Raw genomic sequence first — 17036 nt, 5'->3', positions numbered from 1 at the left:
TACCTTAAAGTTAATGTTGTAAATCTAAGAATTTTATTCGAACGCAAACGTTAACAAAGTTGTTAGGTCTCAGATGCAACGGTTATACTTTCTGCTGTCTATGACACCCCTATTTATCTAAATTATTATTCATAATGCAGGGAAATCATAAGCTGATATTTTTTAGGAAGTCAGAAACTTTAAGCCACTAAATAAACATTTCCTGCTTTTAAAGGCCAAGTTCATTATTTCTCAAAAGCAAATTATTTTTGGTATTCTGATAAAGTTTCTAAAATAGAACTGACTAGCCATATTTTTTTTTGCTTTTGGCCTTTAGTAAAGTTACAATAATTTTCACAACACCACTTTATTTTTTTCTTTATATTTTACTTCTTTTATGGTTACACATTTAACAAAATAAGCATCTAACATGCTAGCAATGTAGGCAAGATGAGTATACCCATCTTGTTTGAAATGAAAGGGTTAACAAACATTTACATTTTTTTTAAACTAGCAATTACTTCTCTATTAACTTAATATGTTTTGTTTTAAAATTTGCAAAATACATGTTGTTAAAAAGCTGCAAATTATAATTACTGTATCTTTGGCCATGAAATTTCTTTGTTTAAGAAATATGGTAAGAAACTGTAGGAAAAGTAAGCATGCTTTTTTTATTTCATGTGTAGAAAACTTATGATTTGCTAAATTAAGCAAAAATGTGAATAAATACATCAGACAGATCTATTATATATTATACATTTCAAATCCCAAAAGCATATAAACCCTTCATACATGACTGATAGGTTGGGTTTAAACTCACATTGACGCTGTAAATGTCATATGTCCTACCAAAGTGGCGACAGACAAGTAGTTACCCATCTAGTTAGCAGATATACCATAATGTATTTGGAACATGTATACAAATCTTGTAGCCAAGGAAGATAGTTATTGCCATGAACTTTAAAATAGAGGATCTATCAGTAAAGTGCCTGGCCTTGGGTAAATTTTTACCTTATTTTTCCCAGGTATATGCTCAGCAATCTTCTCCCATCGCTGCTCAGTAGTTTTGGGGTACTGTTTTAAAGCCCATTCTAGAATCACTTGCTGGTTTTGAGACCAGGCCTCTGCGTCCGATCCTTTTTCATCTGGAGTTTCCTCAGATTTCTTATTGTTTTTACTCTTCTCCTCTTTAACAGTTTTATCGTTAGCAGCAGCAGCACCATTTGTCACTTTAGACTTGTTTTCAGATGCTTTAATTTGTATAACTAATTTCTGACTAGAAACTTTGGAACCAGTTTCTACACTGGTACTATTTATAGAAACAGTATTGCCTACAGAATCACTTTGAGGTTTATTTTTATTTCTTTTCCTCACAGTGACATCATTATCACCTTTTTGAGGTCCAGTTTTCTCAGGACCTAAAGTTGAGATGATTTCATCACTTATTTCTATTTGCTTCTTTGAGTTTTTGGTTCCAGCTGAAAAAACAAATTGTAACAAATATTTACTCCAGTACATGTCATCAAAAGTCCTCTTACAGTTAATTGTATGCTTTTCTCAAATGACATTTTATCATTCTCTAAAAAAAGTGATTACATCATTACAATTACTATTTTTTTATTAATGACTTTTGTTTTAAAACATTGAAACATTATAAAAATACACTATAGAGGAGAATTTTGTCAGACTTAGTCTTACGTTCTAATCCTTTTCTTGAATATAAAAATTGTAAATGTATATATTTATATGTACATGTACATATTCAGGAAATAAATATATTTAAACTAAATTTAATAAGATGTTCTGTTTTTCTTTACATCACAAATTTACAAAATCATCATGACATTATCAACCCTATGTAAAGTCATTTTAAAGTGACTTCATTTTAACAAAAGAACTGTCCCCCAGATAGCACACTCCACATTTCTTTGTACAGGATTATATAATAAAGTAAGAAAGGGGGGAATACTTCTGCAAAAGTATTTGTTAGATTAATAAACTGTGCCTGCCCTTGATATTTAGTTTAATATAAATATCTTTAACAACTGTTAGACTATACTGAAGCTCCATACCTTGGACAGAAGAGCTGAGATTCATCTGAAAATTTCCCTTCATCTGTTTACACTTGTTGGTTACCTTGAAAAAGAAAACAAAATTATGTCACAAAGTTTGTCTCCACCATTTAAACATGAGACTTAAAATAAATCAACTGCAACTATAAGTTGGTATCAACTAGGAGAGAAACAATTCTCTGTTTATCATGATTGTGTATTAATTTGCTTTGTTGTCTCTCCTTCTAATATTAAACAAACATTTTCTAAGCAAGCATTTCTTTCAAAGGTTTTAATATCCAATCAACTTGCATGTAATGTAAACAGTAAAACGTTTTATTTAAAAATGGAAGACAAACCACAATTGTTAACACTCTTGGGTCATTTAAGTTGGGTGTCTCTCAGTGTAGATAAATATTATTTTTAAATTATTCCCTACAAAAAAATAAATGTTAACATAGCCTGAGTAATAGAACAAAACTAATTGAATCCATAACCATAATCTGGAATCAAATCGAGGGAAGGTTGAATCTTTGCACCCCTATCAACTAATAACCCATTTCATAACTATAAGGTAGACTGTCAAAATGTAGACAGATACAATACACTATAAAATATTCTATAAAAACAATTATACCAAGTCTTCATCAAACACAAAAGTACCTGTCCTAAATATTCTGATACATGCATTACATAAAAACATTACAGTGAAATTTCACAAACATAGAAATTTCACCCTGAGTCCATGATATTAGGGAGTCATGGTCATATTTGAATAGAACAAAACCATCCCTTGATGGAGTAATGTTCGCTTTATGCTGTTTTAGATATGACGCCTTTAAGCTCATAAATAATAAATTTTAAATGTTCTCTCTAATTAGTAAATAGATATCAATTCTGAGTGCATTTTTGTAGAATAATGCACAGTTTGAGTTCAAATGCGTAGTAATATAATCACAAAGGCCGATAGGCCTGAGTGATTAATTACAAAGCATTTGAACGAAAAACGTTCATTATTATACAATAATGCACGAAGAATTAATATCTATTTCCATTCTAAAACGTCAAGAAAAAATATAATTATTATTATTATAAAGTTGGACTTTATGTTTGGTGGTTAAATTTGTTTTCGCCTCAGAGTTTCCAATAGAAACGTTCTTTAAAGGCTGTTCCAGTGGGTTGATAAAAACTGTCGTTAATTTTTACCGTGTGTAGAAACATTTTATTTTTTGTAGAATAACGAATTTTGAAAACGTTGATAAAACTTTGTTTGTTTATTTTATTTCACTCTATAATTTTTCAAGCGAAATACAAATTACTTTAAAAGTGAAATAAATGTAAAACTTAACTCGTTTGCGACATTAAAATAGTGTGACTTGATTTGATTGTTTTGCACGTGCTGTTTGTCGCTACATTGTGATGTCACGTAAACAACACTTTTTAAATGTCTGTACAGCTTTAACGACCGAATTAAAGATATTGGTGTTTGGATCATTTTCTTAGTTAGACCATTTTCTTTTCATTCTAGATAGTTTTCACAACAAAATTCGACAAAAAATTGTTTTTTATTTATCAGATTTTTCAGACAAAATGGCGCCCTCAATGTGAAAATACACAGGGAGATAATAAGAACGGCGAGTGCATTGTTGTAGAATAATGCACGCTTCGGGTCTTCTTTGTTTATATAGAAAAAATTCCGATAGTGTTAGAATGATTAAGTTACTACATGTTTAAACTTGCAGCAAAACAGATATAACAAACATGTTATGCTCCTGATCTATCATTTGATTAGGGGCTGGGGTAATTGACAAGAATCCATGTAAAGGTAAAGAAGGAAAGAGTCAAGACTTGTTAAATCATCTGTTTTTGAGGGTAATTCTGGAATATGGCCTGTTTGAATAACCATGTCTCCACTATATAAGTTTCATTAATCTTACCTCCCCAACCGGGAATCTACCGACCATCTCAGCAATTTTCTCCCATCGTTTGGCAGTTCCTCCAGGAAAATTTGATATAAGCTTTAGATAACATAACATAATCCTCATCTGTCCAGGCTCCATCCCTAAAACATTCATGTTCAAATTATTGTTACTTTATGTCTAAAATTATAGCAATCCCAAAAATGAAACTTAAAAAAAAATTAGTTTCCTTGCTTGATTGTGAAAACTCATTAGCTAACTGTTAAATAGTACAAGCCATGATTAGACAGCAAGAACATGTTAGTTTTTGTTTTTTAAAAAGCTTGCACCGGATGCTTTGGGTTTGGGGAAAAATTCCCCTTGTTTGAAGAATTTTAATATTGTCAAATTTTATCAGACACAAAAAAATTTTTATTTACGTTACTTTTAAGGTTTTTTTAAAATTGGTTTTAAACATTTTTAAAAACTTTTTTTTTAAAATAATACGGGAAATGTAAAAAATTTTAATAAGCCCAGTTTTTTAACAGCAAAAATTTTTCCCATACGGGGGTAGATTAGGAACTCCCCAATTATAAAAAATTTGGAGTAATATGTATCCAACTCGAAAGTTTTTAAACACTGAAGAATAAACACATTATATCGTATGAAAAATTTAAATTTTTAATCCCCCCAAACCCCCACACACCCTTTTATTACAGCTTTGTTTCCCCTTAAACAAAAATTTTTTTAGCATTTTAATTTTTAAAAAATAATATAGTGAAAATAATTTTGTTGCTAAAAATTTTCCACAGAAATTTACTGTGCCCAAAAATTTTTTTGGGGAAAAACTTTTTTTTTTTCCAGTTTTTTGTTTGCTTGTTTTTTTGTTTTCTTTTTAAAACCCCTTTTTCCCCAAAACAGTTTTTTTTTAAAGTCTTTTAAAAGGGCCGGGGTTAGTTTCCAAAACCAATCTTTTTCCTGGAGATTTTACCCCAAAATTTTACTGGGACAAACCTTTCCTTTTTTTTTGGGGCTAAACTACTAAAAAAAGGGAAAGGGGTTTTTATTGTTAAAAAAACAAAAACACATTTTAAAAGACAGTTTTTGTTTTTTAGGAAATCCCGGGTGTTTTTGTTCTTTTTTAAAAGTCAGGCCCACCGTTTAAAAAACGGGACAGGGAAAAGTTTCCCCACACTTCCCCGGAAAATAGGGGTGGTTCGGGTTTTAAAAAAATTTCCCCTTTTTTACAAAAAAAAAAAATTGGCTTCCTAAAAAAGATAAATTACTTTTCCAAAATAGACTTATAAAAATCTTACAAGTATGTCATTTGTATTCCAGTGGTTATTGCTGCCATAGAAATGTAAACATTGAAAGAGATGGAGAAATACAAGACAAATTGCATTCATGTAAATATCAATTATGTATATATACAGTCAAAACAAAAACATATATTTTAAATTGCAGGTTAAAAATTAAAGAAAAATCAAAACTTAAATTAAAAAAGGTACATCTAACAGGAAACTTTATAATACTTTTGATTTGTTGTTGTTAAAATGTTCATGTGATGTAAGTTTGAGAAAAATCCCAAGACCTGAACTATCTACATATGTAAAAATTGAAAATGTTGTCTCAAAAAGAATGTGGATAAAGTAAGTTTAGCTTTGTAGTTTCTTGACACTAAATTACACTAAATAAATGACAGGGTCACCTGTCACACAAAACCAGGTTGTCTGCTAATATTTTGTTACATTTGCATTTGAAAATTAGACATAGATTCTTCAAAGAATGACCAAACCACAAAAGCTAGACGATGTTAAGGGACTCAACTTAGAATTTTTACATGGTGGGACTGGAAATATCTGTTTAAAATTTGTGTACCATTTGATTTAGGTCTGAACCCATATTGGCATGCAAAATTTCAGACCATTCTCTCACTCAATTTTTGAGAACAAACTTAAACTAGAACTGCCACTATCATGGCGTGAATACCCCCGCATACCACTTTGTCAGAATCAACAGTGGCCATTTAGAACTCAAGGACAACCACCCTGCCAAATCTGAGGTGACTAAGCCAGTGCATTGCTAAGTTATGTATTCTACATGCTTCAATATGAAAATGTCAAAATCAATACACTCTGGACAGGCATTGGGGAAAAGCTTTATTTTGACAAGGTCCCTGTGACCTTGACCTTTGACCCAGTGACCTCAAAATCAATACGGATCATTTACTAATCATGACTAACCTCCATGCCAAATATGAAGACTGTGGGTCATAGAAACCTTAAGTTTTTGGGCGGACAAGCTTTTTGAAGTCAAGGCCCCTGTGACCTTGACTTTTGACCTGGTGACCTCAAAATCAAAAGGGGTCATCTACTTATCACGACTAACCTCCATGCCAAATATGAAGACTGTGGGTCATAGGAACCTTAAGTTTTTGGGCGGACAAGCTTTTTTGAAGTCAAGGCCCCTGTGACCTTGACCTTTGACCTGGTGACCTCAAAATCGATAGAGGTCATCTTCTTATCACGACTAACCTCCATGCCAAATATGAAGACTGTGGGTCAAAGGAATCTTAAGTTATTGGGCAGACAAGGCTTTTTTAGTCAAGGCCTCTGTGACCTTGAACTTTGATCCAGTGACCTCAAAATCGATAGGGGTCATTTACTAATCATGACTAACCTCCATTCCAAATATGAAGACTGTGAGTCAAAGGACACTTAAGTAATTGGGCGGACAATATTTTTTCATTCAAGGCCCTTGTGACCTTGACCTTTGACCTGGTGACCTCAAAATATACAGGGGTCATCTACTAATCATGACTAACCTGCATGCCAAATATGAAGACTGTGGGTCAAAGGAATCTTAAGTTATTGGACGGACAAGCTTTTTTCAGTCAAAGCCCCTATGACATTGACCTTTGACCTGGTGACCTCAAAATCAATAGGGGTCATCTACTTATCATGACTAACCTCCATGCCAAATATGAAGACTGTGGGTCAAAGGAATCTTAAGTTATTGGGCGGACAAGCTTTTTGAAGTCAATGCCCCTGTGACCTTGACCTTTGACCTGGTGACCTCAAAATCGATAGAGGTCATCTTCTTATCACGACTAACCTCCATGCCAAATATGAAGACTGTGGGTCAAAGGAATCTTAAGTTATTGGGCGGACAAGCTTTTTGAAGTCAAGGCCCCTGTGACCTTGACCTTTGACCTGGTGACCTCAAAATCGATAGGGGTCATCTACTAATCATGACTAACCTCCATGCCAAATATGAAGACTGTGGGTCAAAGGAATCTTAAGTTATTGGGCGGACAAGCTTTTTGAAGTCAAGGCCCCTGTGACCTTGACCTTTGACCTGGTGACCTCAAAATCGATAGGGGTCATCTACTAATCATGACTAACCTCCATGCCAAATATGAAGACTGTGGGTCAAAGGAATCTTAAGTTATTGGGCGGACAAGCTTTTTGAAGTCAAGGCCCCTGTGACCTTGACCTTTGACCTGGTGACCTCAAAATCAATAGGGGTCATCTACTAATCATGACTAACCTCCATGCCAAATATGAAGACTGTGGGTCAAAGGAATCTTAAGTTATTGGGCGGACAAGCTTTTTGAAGTCAATGCCCCTGTGACCTTGACCTTTGACTCAGTGACCTAAAAATTAATAAGGATCATCAACTAATCATGACTAACCTCCATGCCAAATATGAAGACTGTGGGTCAAAGGAATCTTAAGTTATTTGGCGGACAAGCTTTTTGAAGTCAAGGCCCCTGTGACCTTGACCTTTGACCTTGTGACCTCAAAATCAATAGGGGTCATCTACTAATCATGACTAACCTCCATGCCAAATATGAAGACTGTGGGTCAAAGGAATCTTAAGTTATTGGGCGGACAAGCTTTTTGAAGTCAAGGCCCCTGTGACCTTGACCTTTGACCTGGTGACCTCAAAATCAATAGGGGTCATCTACTTATCATGACTAACCTCCATGCCAAATATGAAGACTGTGGGTCAAAGGAATCTTAAGTTATTGGGCGGACAAGCTTTTTGAAGTCAAGGCCCCTGTGTCCTTGATCTTTGATCCAGTGACCTCAAAATCAAAAGGGCTCATCTACTAAACATGACTAACCTCCATGCAAAATTTTAAGACTGTGGGTCAAAGGAATCTTAAGTTATTGGGCGGACAAGCTTTTGAAGTCCAGGCCCCGGTGACCTTGACCTTTGACCTGGTAACCTCAAAATCAATAGGGGTCATCTACTAATCATGACTAACCTCCATGCCAAATATGAAGACTGTGGGTCAAAGGAAGCTTAAGTTATTGGGCGGACAAGCTTCTTATAGTCAAGGCCCCTGTGACCTTGACCTTTGACCTGGTGACCTCAAAATCAATAGGGGTCATCTACTTATCATGACTAACCTCCATGCCAAATATGAAGACTATGGGTCAATGGAATCTTAAGTTATTGGGCGGACAAGAAAAAGCCGACGGACGCCGGACAGCCGGACGGCCGGACGGACAATCTGATTCCAGTATACCCCCCTTACAACTTTGTTGTGCGGGGGTATAATAACCCCAAAAATAAAAGCATTTAAATGCCTTTAAACAGTTTAAGAATCACACTAAAATCTAAGTTTCAATTTAAGTTTGGGTATAAATCTTTACTGACATTTTCTCCTCATTGGAACTCCTTTAATTACATTGTTCTGTAAAAGTTTACTTGAAATGCCTTAAAAAATGTTAAAGAAATTGCACCCAGCCAATAGCTGACTTGTCAATGCAGCCTACATACTGACATGCATGTAATCTAATGGCCAGTTATTTTTCCCTACAGAAAACTTGGTTAATAATTTATCATCATTCCACTATTTTTACCCAATTCCTCTTTATATTCTGCTTCCTGTCGCTCTCTCTCTTCCTTCTCAAGTTTCTCCCATTCTTTCATCAGTCTTTTCTTCTCTTGCCATTCCTTCACCATTGTTGGTAGAGCAACCAACGTTTTAAAGGTCCATATAGTAAAAGTAATAGGCCACAGGTTCCGGAGATTAGGTTTGGGGATAGATCGTAGAGTTTCCATCATATCTTCTTCTAATTGCTCATTCAGTACAACTGCTTTACATTTTTTTTTCTTTGTCTCTTTTTTCTTCTTTGATTCGAAAAAGTCTTCCTAAAATTCCAAAATAAAATTTAAAAAAAGAGATGTCTTAATATGCATTTTAAACAGTATTCTTAATGAAATTGTTAAAGAACATGTTTGATAAAAACAAATGCCCCCAGCCAAGATTGTCATCACTAGCAAATTTTCAAAAAAAGATTTACCCATTCACTTAGTTATGGAAAAGAAAAATTTGCCAAAAAAATTGTAGACACAGTTATATAACAATCCAAAGGAAGAAGATCCATTTAAGGTTTCCACCTACCAAATATGGAACATATCATTTAAATAAATAGACTATTACACTTAAGTTTTCCATATTCATTTTCAAAGTGCTGAAAAGGGCAATAACTTGGAAAAATGGAAGCCATAGTTATGTAACTTGCAAAGATCATGTACTTTGTATTTATAATTATGTGTGTAAATTATGAAGCAGGTACATGTACATTTAGAAAGTAAGATAAATCCAACTTGCAGTTTTAGGTTAACCTTATAAGGACAGACAGACGGTTTACTAACTATATGCCCAGGAGCATAATAAAAAATCAAAGCACTGAATGTGCTCAATTTGTTTGGGAATTTTTTTGTAATCTTTAAAAAAAAAAGTTCTTTTATCTGAACCATTAATCCTGTTTATTTATTATCAACCATTTTTCTTTTTGGCAAAAGCAACATAAAAAAGCCTCTGAGCAAGTTACATCTTAACCTGAATAAAAACATTTTGCTGAATTTATTTCTAACTGTGTACAGCATGTACATAATATTAGAAAGAACTGAACCTTACACATTTATTCTAAAATTACGTGTATAACAAGCAAATGTATAACATAATGAATGATGACCTGTCCTTACCAAGGCTAATCTTCTCTCCAGGTAGACTGCCCACATAACAAAGTATTGGCCAATAGTTACAATGAGACAGAGTACCAAGGCCAACTCAAGGAGTCCAAGTTTACGAGCTTTTCTATAGTAATACACAGGCTGTCTCCAGTCAGGCAAACCAAAGTCAAGTACATGGTTATACCTAAATGAAGAAAATATAATCTTATTATTAATATTGTAAAACAAAGGCCATAGAAGAACATGTAAAAAAAAACTGTAAGAAGCGTACTTTTATACCATTAAAAACTATTCTTGATTTCAAGAGTGTATGTAATGTGTTTTATCTAAAATTATTGAAATGTACATAACATACAATAAACTTTTATTTGTAAATGTATGAAGCTTAGAGATGCTTCCAATCTATGGTATCATTTTTTATTTATGTGATAAACACTTTTATAATCTTAAATACCAACTCATTAGCATCTTATTACTGAATCTGTGTAGTGGACTTGTTCAAATTTGAATCTGAATGACCTAGATATTAACATGGTGAAAATTGAGCATTCAACTGTCTAGAAACTGGTCAGATTTCAGATTTTTTTGTATGTAGCCCTGTGTTCAGATCTAAGTACAGCTCTATGTACAGATTTACATGTATATAAAGTGCTATATACTGGTAGCAAAGGCTTATCACTACTGACATAGTACACATATGATCCCTGCTACCTTTCTTAGACTTTACATACACAGAAACTATATACTTTTCCTAGTTCAGTATCAAAAATACAAAAATCAAACCAGTTGCAAAGGCATATCATTTTATGTTCCAACTTCCAATATCATAAGGGTTTATAATATATAAATAATGATAATATAGAAAAATGACTTCATACTTTTCTCTCTTTTCTTCATCTTTCAATGTTTCATACACAGCCACAAGCTGAAATGAACAATTCATAAACCAGGTATAGAAAGCTATTTTACCTACAAAAATAAATATATTTCTAAAGTTGTCTTGATATTATAAGACTTAACTCAAACAAAAATTCTGATAAAAATAGCAAACAAAATCAATAAATAACTCATTTGTATTCCTCGAAAGGATTATACTATTATATAAAAAAAATCAAACTTTATGTTCATTCATTTATTTTTCTTTTTAAAGAAATTTAAAGATCTTTATGTCTATCTTTACAGTGAGTCCCAATTTTTTTTCATTTCAAAAATAGTCATTAATTGTGGAAAAAGAATGTATTTTGACCTTATAAATGGCACTAAATTCTGCCTTGAAAAAAATAATATGACTCACTGTATTTTCTATTGCATAAACAATGTATATAAAAAATCTCAAATAATTTTCAGACGTTCCTGTCGAATGTAACCTTAAATCAATTAAAACTTAGAGGCCCATTCCATCAAGAAATTCATTTTTGATATTTAAAGTTTCCAAAAAGTTACTCATTAACTATACAGATGAACTATTTTTTCTTTCTTTTGCACTTTCTTATGGCAAGAATAAGAATTATAGGAATTAAGTATTTTGTCTGGAAGTAAAAATACAAACATGTGTTTGATCTACATGATAAAACAATATTTCTGAGACATATTGTGCCCTTAAAACAATTGCATGTAATTGACACAATGTACCTTTCTAAACTGTTCTTCTGCATCTACAGCTTCATTCTTGTCAGGATGTAAAATCAATGTCTTCTTTCTGTAAGCCTTCTTGATTTCACTGTTTGATGCACTCTGTAACAATTATAGAAACTAGAATCATGTCTGAAGGACACAAATGCAACAACACACAAAAGTTCACTGCTAAGGCATAAAAAAAATTATTTTGTTTGTTTGTTATACAAATCAGCACTCAATTTCTATTGTTATACTTTTCTGTACCTTGTCAACATAAGTAACAATTTGATTTTTTCATCTGTATCCTTAATTACCAGCATGAATGATGACTATATGATTAACTCCAATGAATAGCAACTCACAAAATTGATTGACTTTTTGAAAATGATATTTGAATATAACAGGCAGAAAACTTATTTCAAATGAATTAAATGGGCTGTCCAACAGCATAATAGAACAAGAGTGCCATGATGGCCCTGAAATCGCGTCTGAATATAAATAACTCTCCATGACAAGGAACAAGTAATATTGCAAACTATAAACAAAAGCAGAAATAAAATCTAAATCTTAAACTGATATCATAAAGTTCATATTTGTATCTGAAATAGTGCATGTGTAAAAACATTAGTGGTTGCTAACAACAGTTCCAAAAGATGCGTACATTTAAGGAAAATCAATGACCCCCTGGGGGCCAACTTTGATCCCAGGGCTTTACTTTGAACAAAACTTGGTAGACACTCACTAGAAGATGTTTCAGATAGTTTCATGCTAAATATCTAAGCCCTAGCTCTTATGGTTTTTTTAAAAGAAGATTTTTTAAGTTTTTACTATATACATTTAATGAAAATCAATGATCCCCCAGGGTGGGCCAATTTTGACACCTGGGCTTTTATTTGAACAAACTTGGTAGACACCTGCTAGAAGATGTTTCATGCTTAACATCTAAGCTCTAGCTATTTGGATTTTTAAAAAAAAATAAATTAAGTTTTAAATACATACAAGGAAAAAAAAAACAACCCTGGGCGGGGCCAATTTTGACCCCTACAAACTTGGTAGACACACACTTGAAGATTTTTCAAGCCCAATATCTAAGCTCTAGCTCTTTGGGCTTTTAAAAAGAAAATTTGCCATTGCAACCAGAGTTCTGCATGGAATTAAATTCTTTAAATGAACACCAAAGGAACATTCCTGAGAATTTTGATGAAATTGGCTTAGTGGTTTATGAGGAGATGTTGTTTAAAGATAGAGTTTACAGACTGAACCCAGATGAATTGTAATCATAAAAGTTCACCTTGTCACTTTGTGACAGGTGAGCTAACAAGAGCTGTCCGTAAGACAGCGCGCTCGACTTTTTTATTGCTTGCCAATAAAAAAAGTTTTTGCAGTAAAAGGCAATACAAGAATCTCTGTATTTTTAAAGTGAACAATGGCCATGAGCATTAAGATATTTAGTGAAGAATTATTTTACTGAATTGTGTGATACCCTTGAACACTGCAGGTTCAGTGGATAGGAATGAATTTTTTTAGATTTTTTAAGTTTTTTAGTGCTTGCCTATAATACAAAACATTGACAGTTAAGGGCCATAATTCAAATAAAATCTTTGACAGAATTACCTTCTCCTGGACATGTTTGGGAATCATGATTGTAAACAAGTATTCCAACTTTCAAATTAATATCTCAAACAGTTCAGTCAAAAAGTGGACTGGTACTAAAAACTTAACCAAGATTCTAAGTCGATAAAAGGCCTTAATTTTTAAAACAAATCCTTGACAGAGTTACCTTCTCTTGCGTACAGATGGGGGTAATGATGTGAAATAGCATTAAAAGTTTCAAAGCAATATCTCAAAGGGTTAAGGCAATAAGTGGATTTTACCCATATTCAATGTATTTTCTAAGTCAAAAAGGGGCATAATTCTGTCAAAAACCTTGACAGAGTTATGTCCTCTTGTCTGTTGATGAAGGTCGTGATGGTAAACAAGTATGGTCAGTTTCAAAGCAATACCTCCAATGGTTTTTGAAATAAAGTGAGGTGGTACAAAAAACTTAACCAAGCTCAATACACTTTCTAAGTCAAAAAAGGGCCATAATTCTGTCAAAAACCTTGACAGAGTTATGTACTCTTGTCTGTAGATGGAGGTTATGATGGTGAACAAGTATGGTAAGTTTCAAAGCCATACTTGTAATACTTCTGAAATAAAGTGGGGTGGTACGAAAAACTTAACCAAGGTGTGACGCCAACGCCGACGCCGACGCCGGGGCGAGTAGGATAGCTCCCCTTTTCATAGAAAAGTCGAGCTAAAAACTAACGGGAAAATGGAAATAAATTATGCAAAAATAAACAAAAAAAATAAAAACAGAAAAAGGTATATGCCACATTATTTGAACTCAATGTGAGAACCAAAGTATCAGAAACCTCCTCTAGAACAAACTATGGCTCCGATGTTTACATCCAGATTCCACGACTGAAACACACTGTACCTGTGTTTCCTCAACCTCATTTTAGACATGATCTGTGTATAAAACATAACGGTTCTATAATGGTTTCACCCTGCTTAAAGCTGCATTATTTACATTTGAAAAATTTGACTTTGGGTCTAAAAACCAAGCATTCTACAGTTTCCTTATCCTTTTTCACAGTATTGTTGTAAATCTCATTAAATATTGTTCTTAATTTACGATTTTTAATGGAAAACCCCATGGTAACACTAAAGCTTGTATACAAATTTAATGTGCAAATGAAGACTATAATCAGGTCAAGTATGCGCTACGTCAAAGTGTTAAAGTTGCTACCCGGGACACAGCAAATATGAGAACTTGTCTGTGCAAACACACTTTAACCGTTTTAGCTTCCTGGCAATTAGACAAAAGTAATCATCTCATAAAAAAAGATTAGATAAAACATCTGTTACAATGCGGATGTATACCCTTAAATTAGGACTGCCACTTATAGCCATGTTTGTTGATTTAATATTGATGTACTAAAATACAGATGATCCAAAGGCGAATTTTCTCACATGAAAGAAAGTGTACTTCAGATTTCGCAGACTTGCAGATTTTCATGCTTATAAAACTCAGTTTGGTTGTCTGGACACCAAAATAAGATCTGGAGTTGATATGAAACCCAATTTATTAATGAAATGTTGCTGTTTCTGTTTTAATAAAGATGCTCTGCCATTTTGTAAAAAAATGAATACTAACAAGCATTGTATAATCTATCTTGATAAAAGTGTCAAAGTTGCATGTTATAGAAAATACATGGTTGATGTCGGGATGGAGAAGTTTTATCCGTCGAGCGAGAAAGTGTATCTTGGCGAGCTTTAGTGAGCCAAGATTCACTTTCACAGCGAACCGGATAAACCTTCTCCAGCCCGACATCAACGATGTGTTTGATTTATCCTGCTTTTAATAATGTTTTTAGAATAATTAAATGGTTTCTTTCTTCTTTTTCCCCGATAAAATAGCATCTATATGTAGTTTTGTTTTGCTGCTAAACATGTGACGTCATCATATGACGTAATGACTGGAGATAGATAAGTTTATCCGGCAAGGCTTTATCCAGCTGATGATATTGACAGTCGCAGGATAAATAAGTTATAACATCCTTGATTTTCATGCTTATGATTTGTTGTTTTATTTGTATGAAAGATGTATTGTTAAATCATTTTTATTAATTAAGCACATGGATCGAATAAATAATGATCAGAGCGGAATAAATAAAGAGATTAAAAGAATATTGAAAAAAAAAAAACGGTAAAAAAAAAATGGTGAAAAGCAAAAATAATTTTATTAATTTCAAATACAGTAGATAAATATCGAACAAAAAAGCACAATCAATAAATTAGCCTTTATTAAAGCCTACCCAGGGACTGACAATAGAATTTTAGAATGCGTTTCATGGAACATGCAAATTTTCCTTAATGATGGACAAGCTTCTACACTGTCGATAATTGACGTCACGCATACGGGCTCGTACGGCTAGCCACTACCTTTTACTTCATTGAGATGGTAAAAGGTATTTTTTTAAGATATGTAAAAATTGTTTGAAAACCAGTTTTATCGTTGTAGCAAATATCCCATTCGTGATTAAATATTAAAATATTTCTGATAGAGTGTTTACAGGGGCGTATCACATTTGGGGAGGGGAGGGGGTGCAGGATCTGACCCAACATGTTCCAAACGAATCCGGGTCAGCTCGGCCCTAAAACATACTCGGCCCCCGAGTCAGTTCGGCCCTATTCCAACTCGGCACGGGTCAACTCGACCCACTTTTAAAAATGGGTAAAGGACATCAAAGGACTCCTATTGTCACGGGCTATTATTATCAATCAATGTGTAAGTTAAAGATACCGATTAATTAGGTGATAATTATAATTGACTCATTCATTCAAATTTGATTAGTGACCACCTGCAAATAATTAGAAGCTTATGCTATTAAGTAAATACGTTTTTGTTTCATATTTTTTTGAAAATAACTTTACAAACAAAATGCATCTAAGGAAACACATTTTTATTATATCTATATTCACAGGCCCAAGTATCGGATCTGGGAAGAAAAAATGTGAAGTTATTTTATCAATCTGTTCATATCTTTTCTTCCCATGTTCGATAATCGTGCCTGCGTCTATATTAATTTCATCGAATCTGCAAGACAAATAAATAACTTTTTTTTCTAAATATACTTTATTTCAGCAGAGGTACAATGTATAATTATATAATAATGATAAGATATTTCTTATTATTCATATACTTTAACAACATGCAAAGCAAAGTAAATACGTTATAGGCCTATATATTTTTGTAAAGTGGGCCTAGTTGACCCGTGCCGAGTTGGTGTAGAGCCAAGTTGACTCTTTTCCGTTCCAAACAGCTCAATGAATTGTACACTTTTATGAAAAGATGCAGCAGTAAATACCAGTAAAATAAACCTGAAACTAAGTATTTTAAGTCTTATAAATACATTGAAATATTGAGTACCCTACTAAGATTAGTAGTTAAAAAATTATATCCGATTTCTGTAACACTACCTAACAAACTCGGACGCTTACCCTTGTTACACCTAAGACATCATAAAAGTTTTCGTTCACTTCTTCGACTAAATCATAAAGTTCTAGGTTGTCTGTATCCCAACAGAAAACTAAATTCAATAATGAAACAGCCAAAAATAAAATAAAAAATAAATTTCGGTGGCAACCGGAAGTTGACATTTTTTGTAGGTCAGACTCTTGTATTGATTTTCCCTTAGACTTAAATTCAAAAGGCTTAAAATTTAGAAGTATGAATCACAAACTTCCTATTGAAAAAGGAAGGTTTGATGATATTCCAAGAGAACTTAGAACTTGTAACCTATGTACCAGTAACTCTTTAGGCGACGAATTCCGTTATCTTTTTGAATGTTCACATTTAGTTAATACAAGAAAGCTGTATCTTGATAAATATTTCTATGAACGTCCAAGTGCTTTAAAATTTGAAAAATTAATGAACCATAGTAATAAAGAT

General features: G+C 33.2%; 1 protein-coding gene across 1 annotated transcript; it reads right to left on the bottom strand.

Moving 5' to 3' along the window:
• Positions 1-924: 924 nt before the first annotated feature.
• LOC132744646 (dnaJ homolog subfamily C member 1-like) lies at positions 925-16771 on the bottom strand. Its single transcript, XM_060733405.1, is given in 10 exon segments — positions 925-1457; positions 2052-2115; positions 3968-4045; positions 4047-4092; positions 4495-4567; positions 8803-9094; positions 9935-10106; positions 10801-10847; positions 11555-11656; positions 16586-16771. Coding segments are annotated over 10 exon segments (1551 nt in total). The 5' UTR covers positions 16745-16771; the 3' UTR covers positions 925-939.
• Between the last annotated feature and the right edge of the window lie 265 nt (positions 16772-17036).

The sequence above is a fragment of the Ruditapes philippinarum genome, unplaced genomic scaffold (assembly GCF_026571515.1).
Source record: "Ruditapes philippinarum isolate M1 unplaced genomic scaffold, ASM2657151v2 ctg7275_1_1_1_1, whole genome shotgun sequence".
Taxonomy (NCBI): domain Eukaryota; kingdom Metazoa; phylum Mollusca; class Bivalvia; order Venerida; family Veneridae; genus Ruditapes; species Ruditapes philippinarum.
Note: the sequence above shows the minus strand (reverse complement) of the source record. Positions and strands in the feature narration are given on the sequence as shown.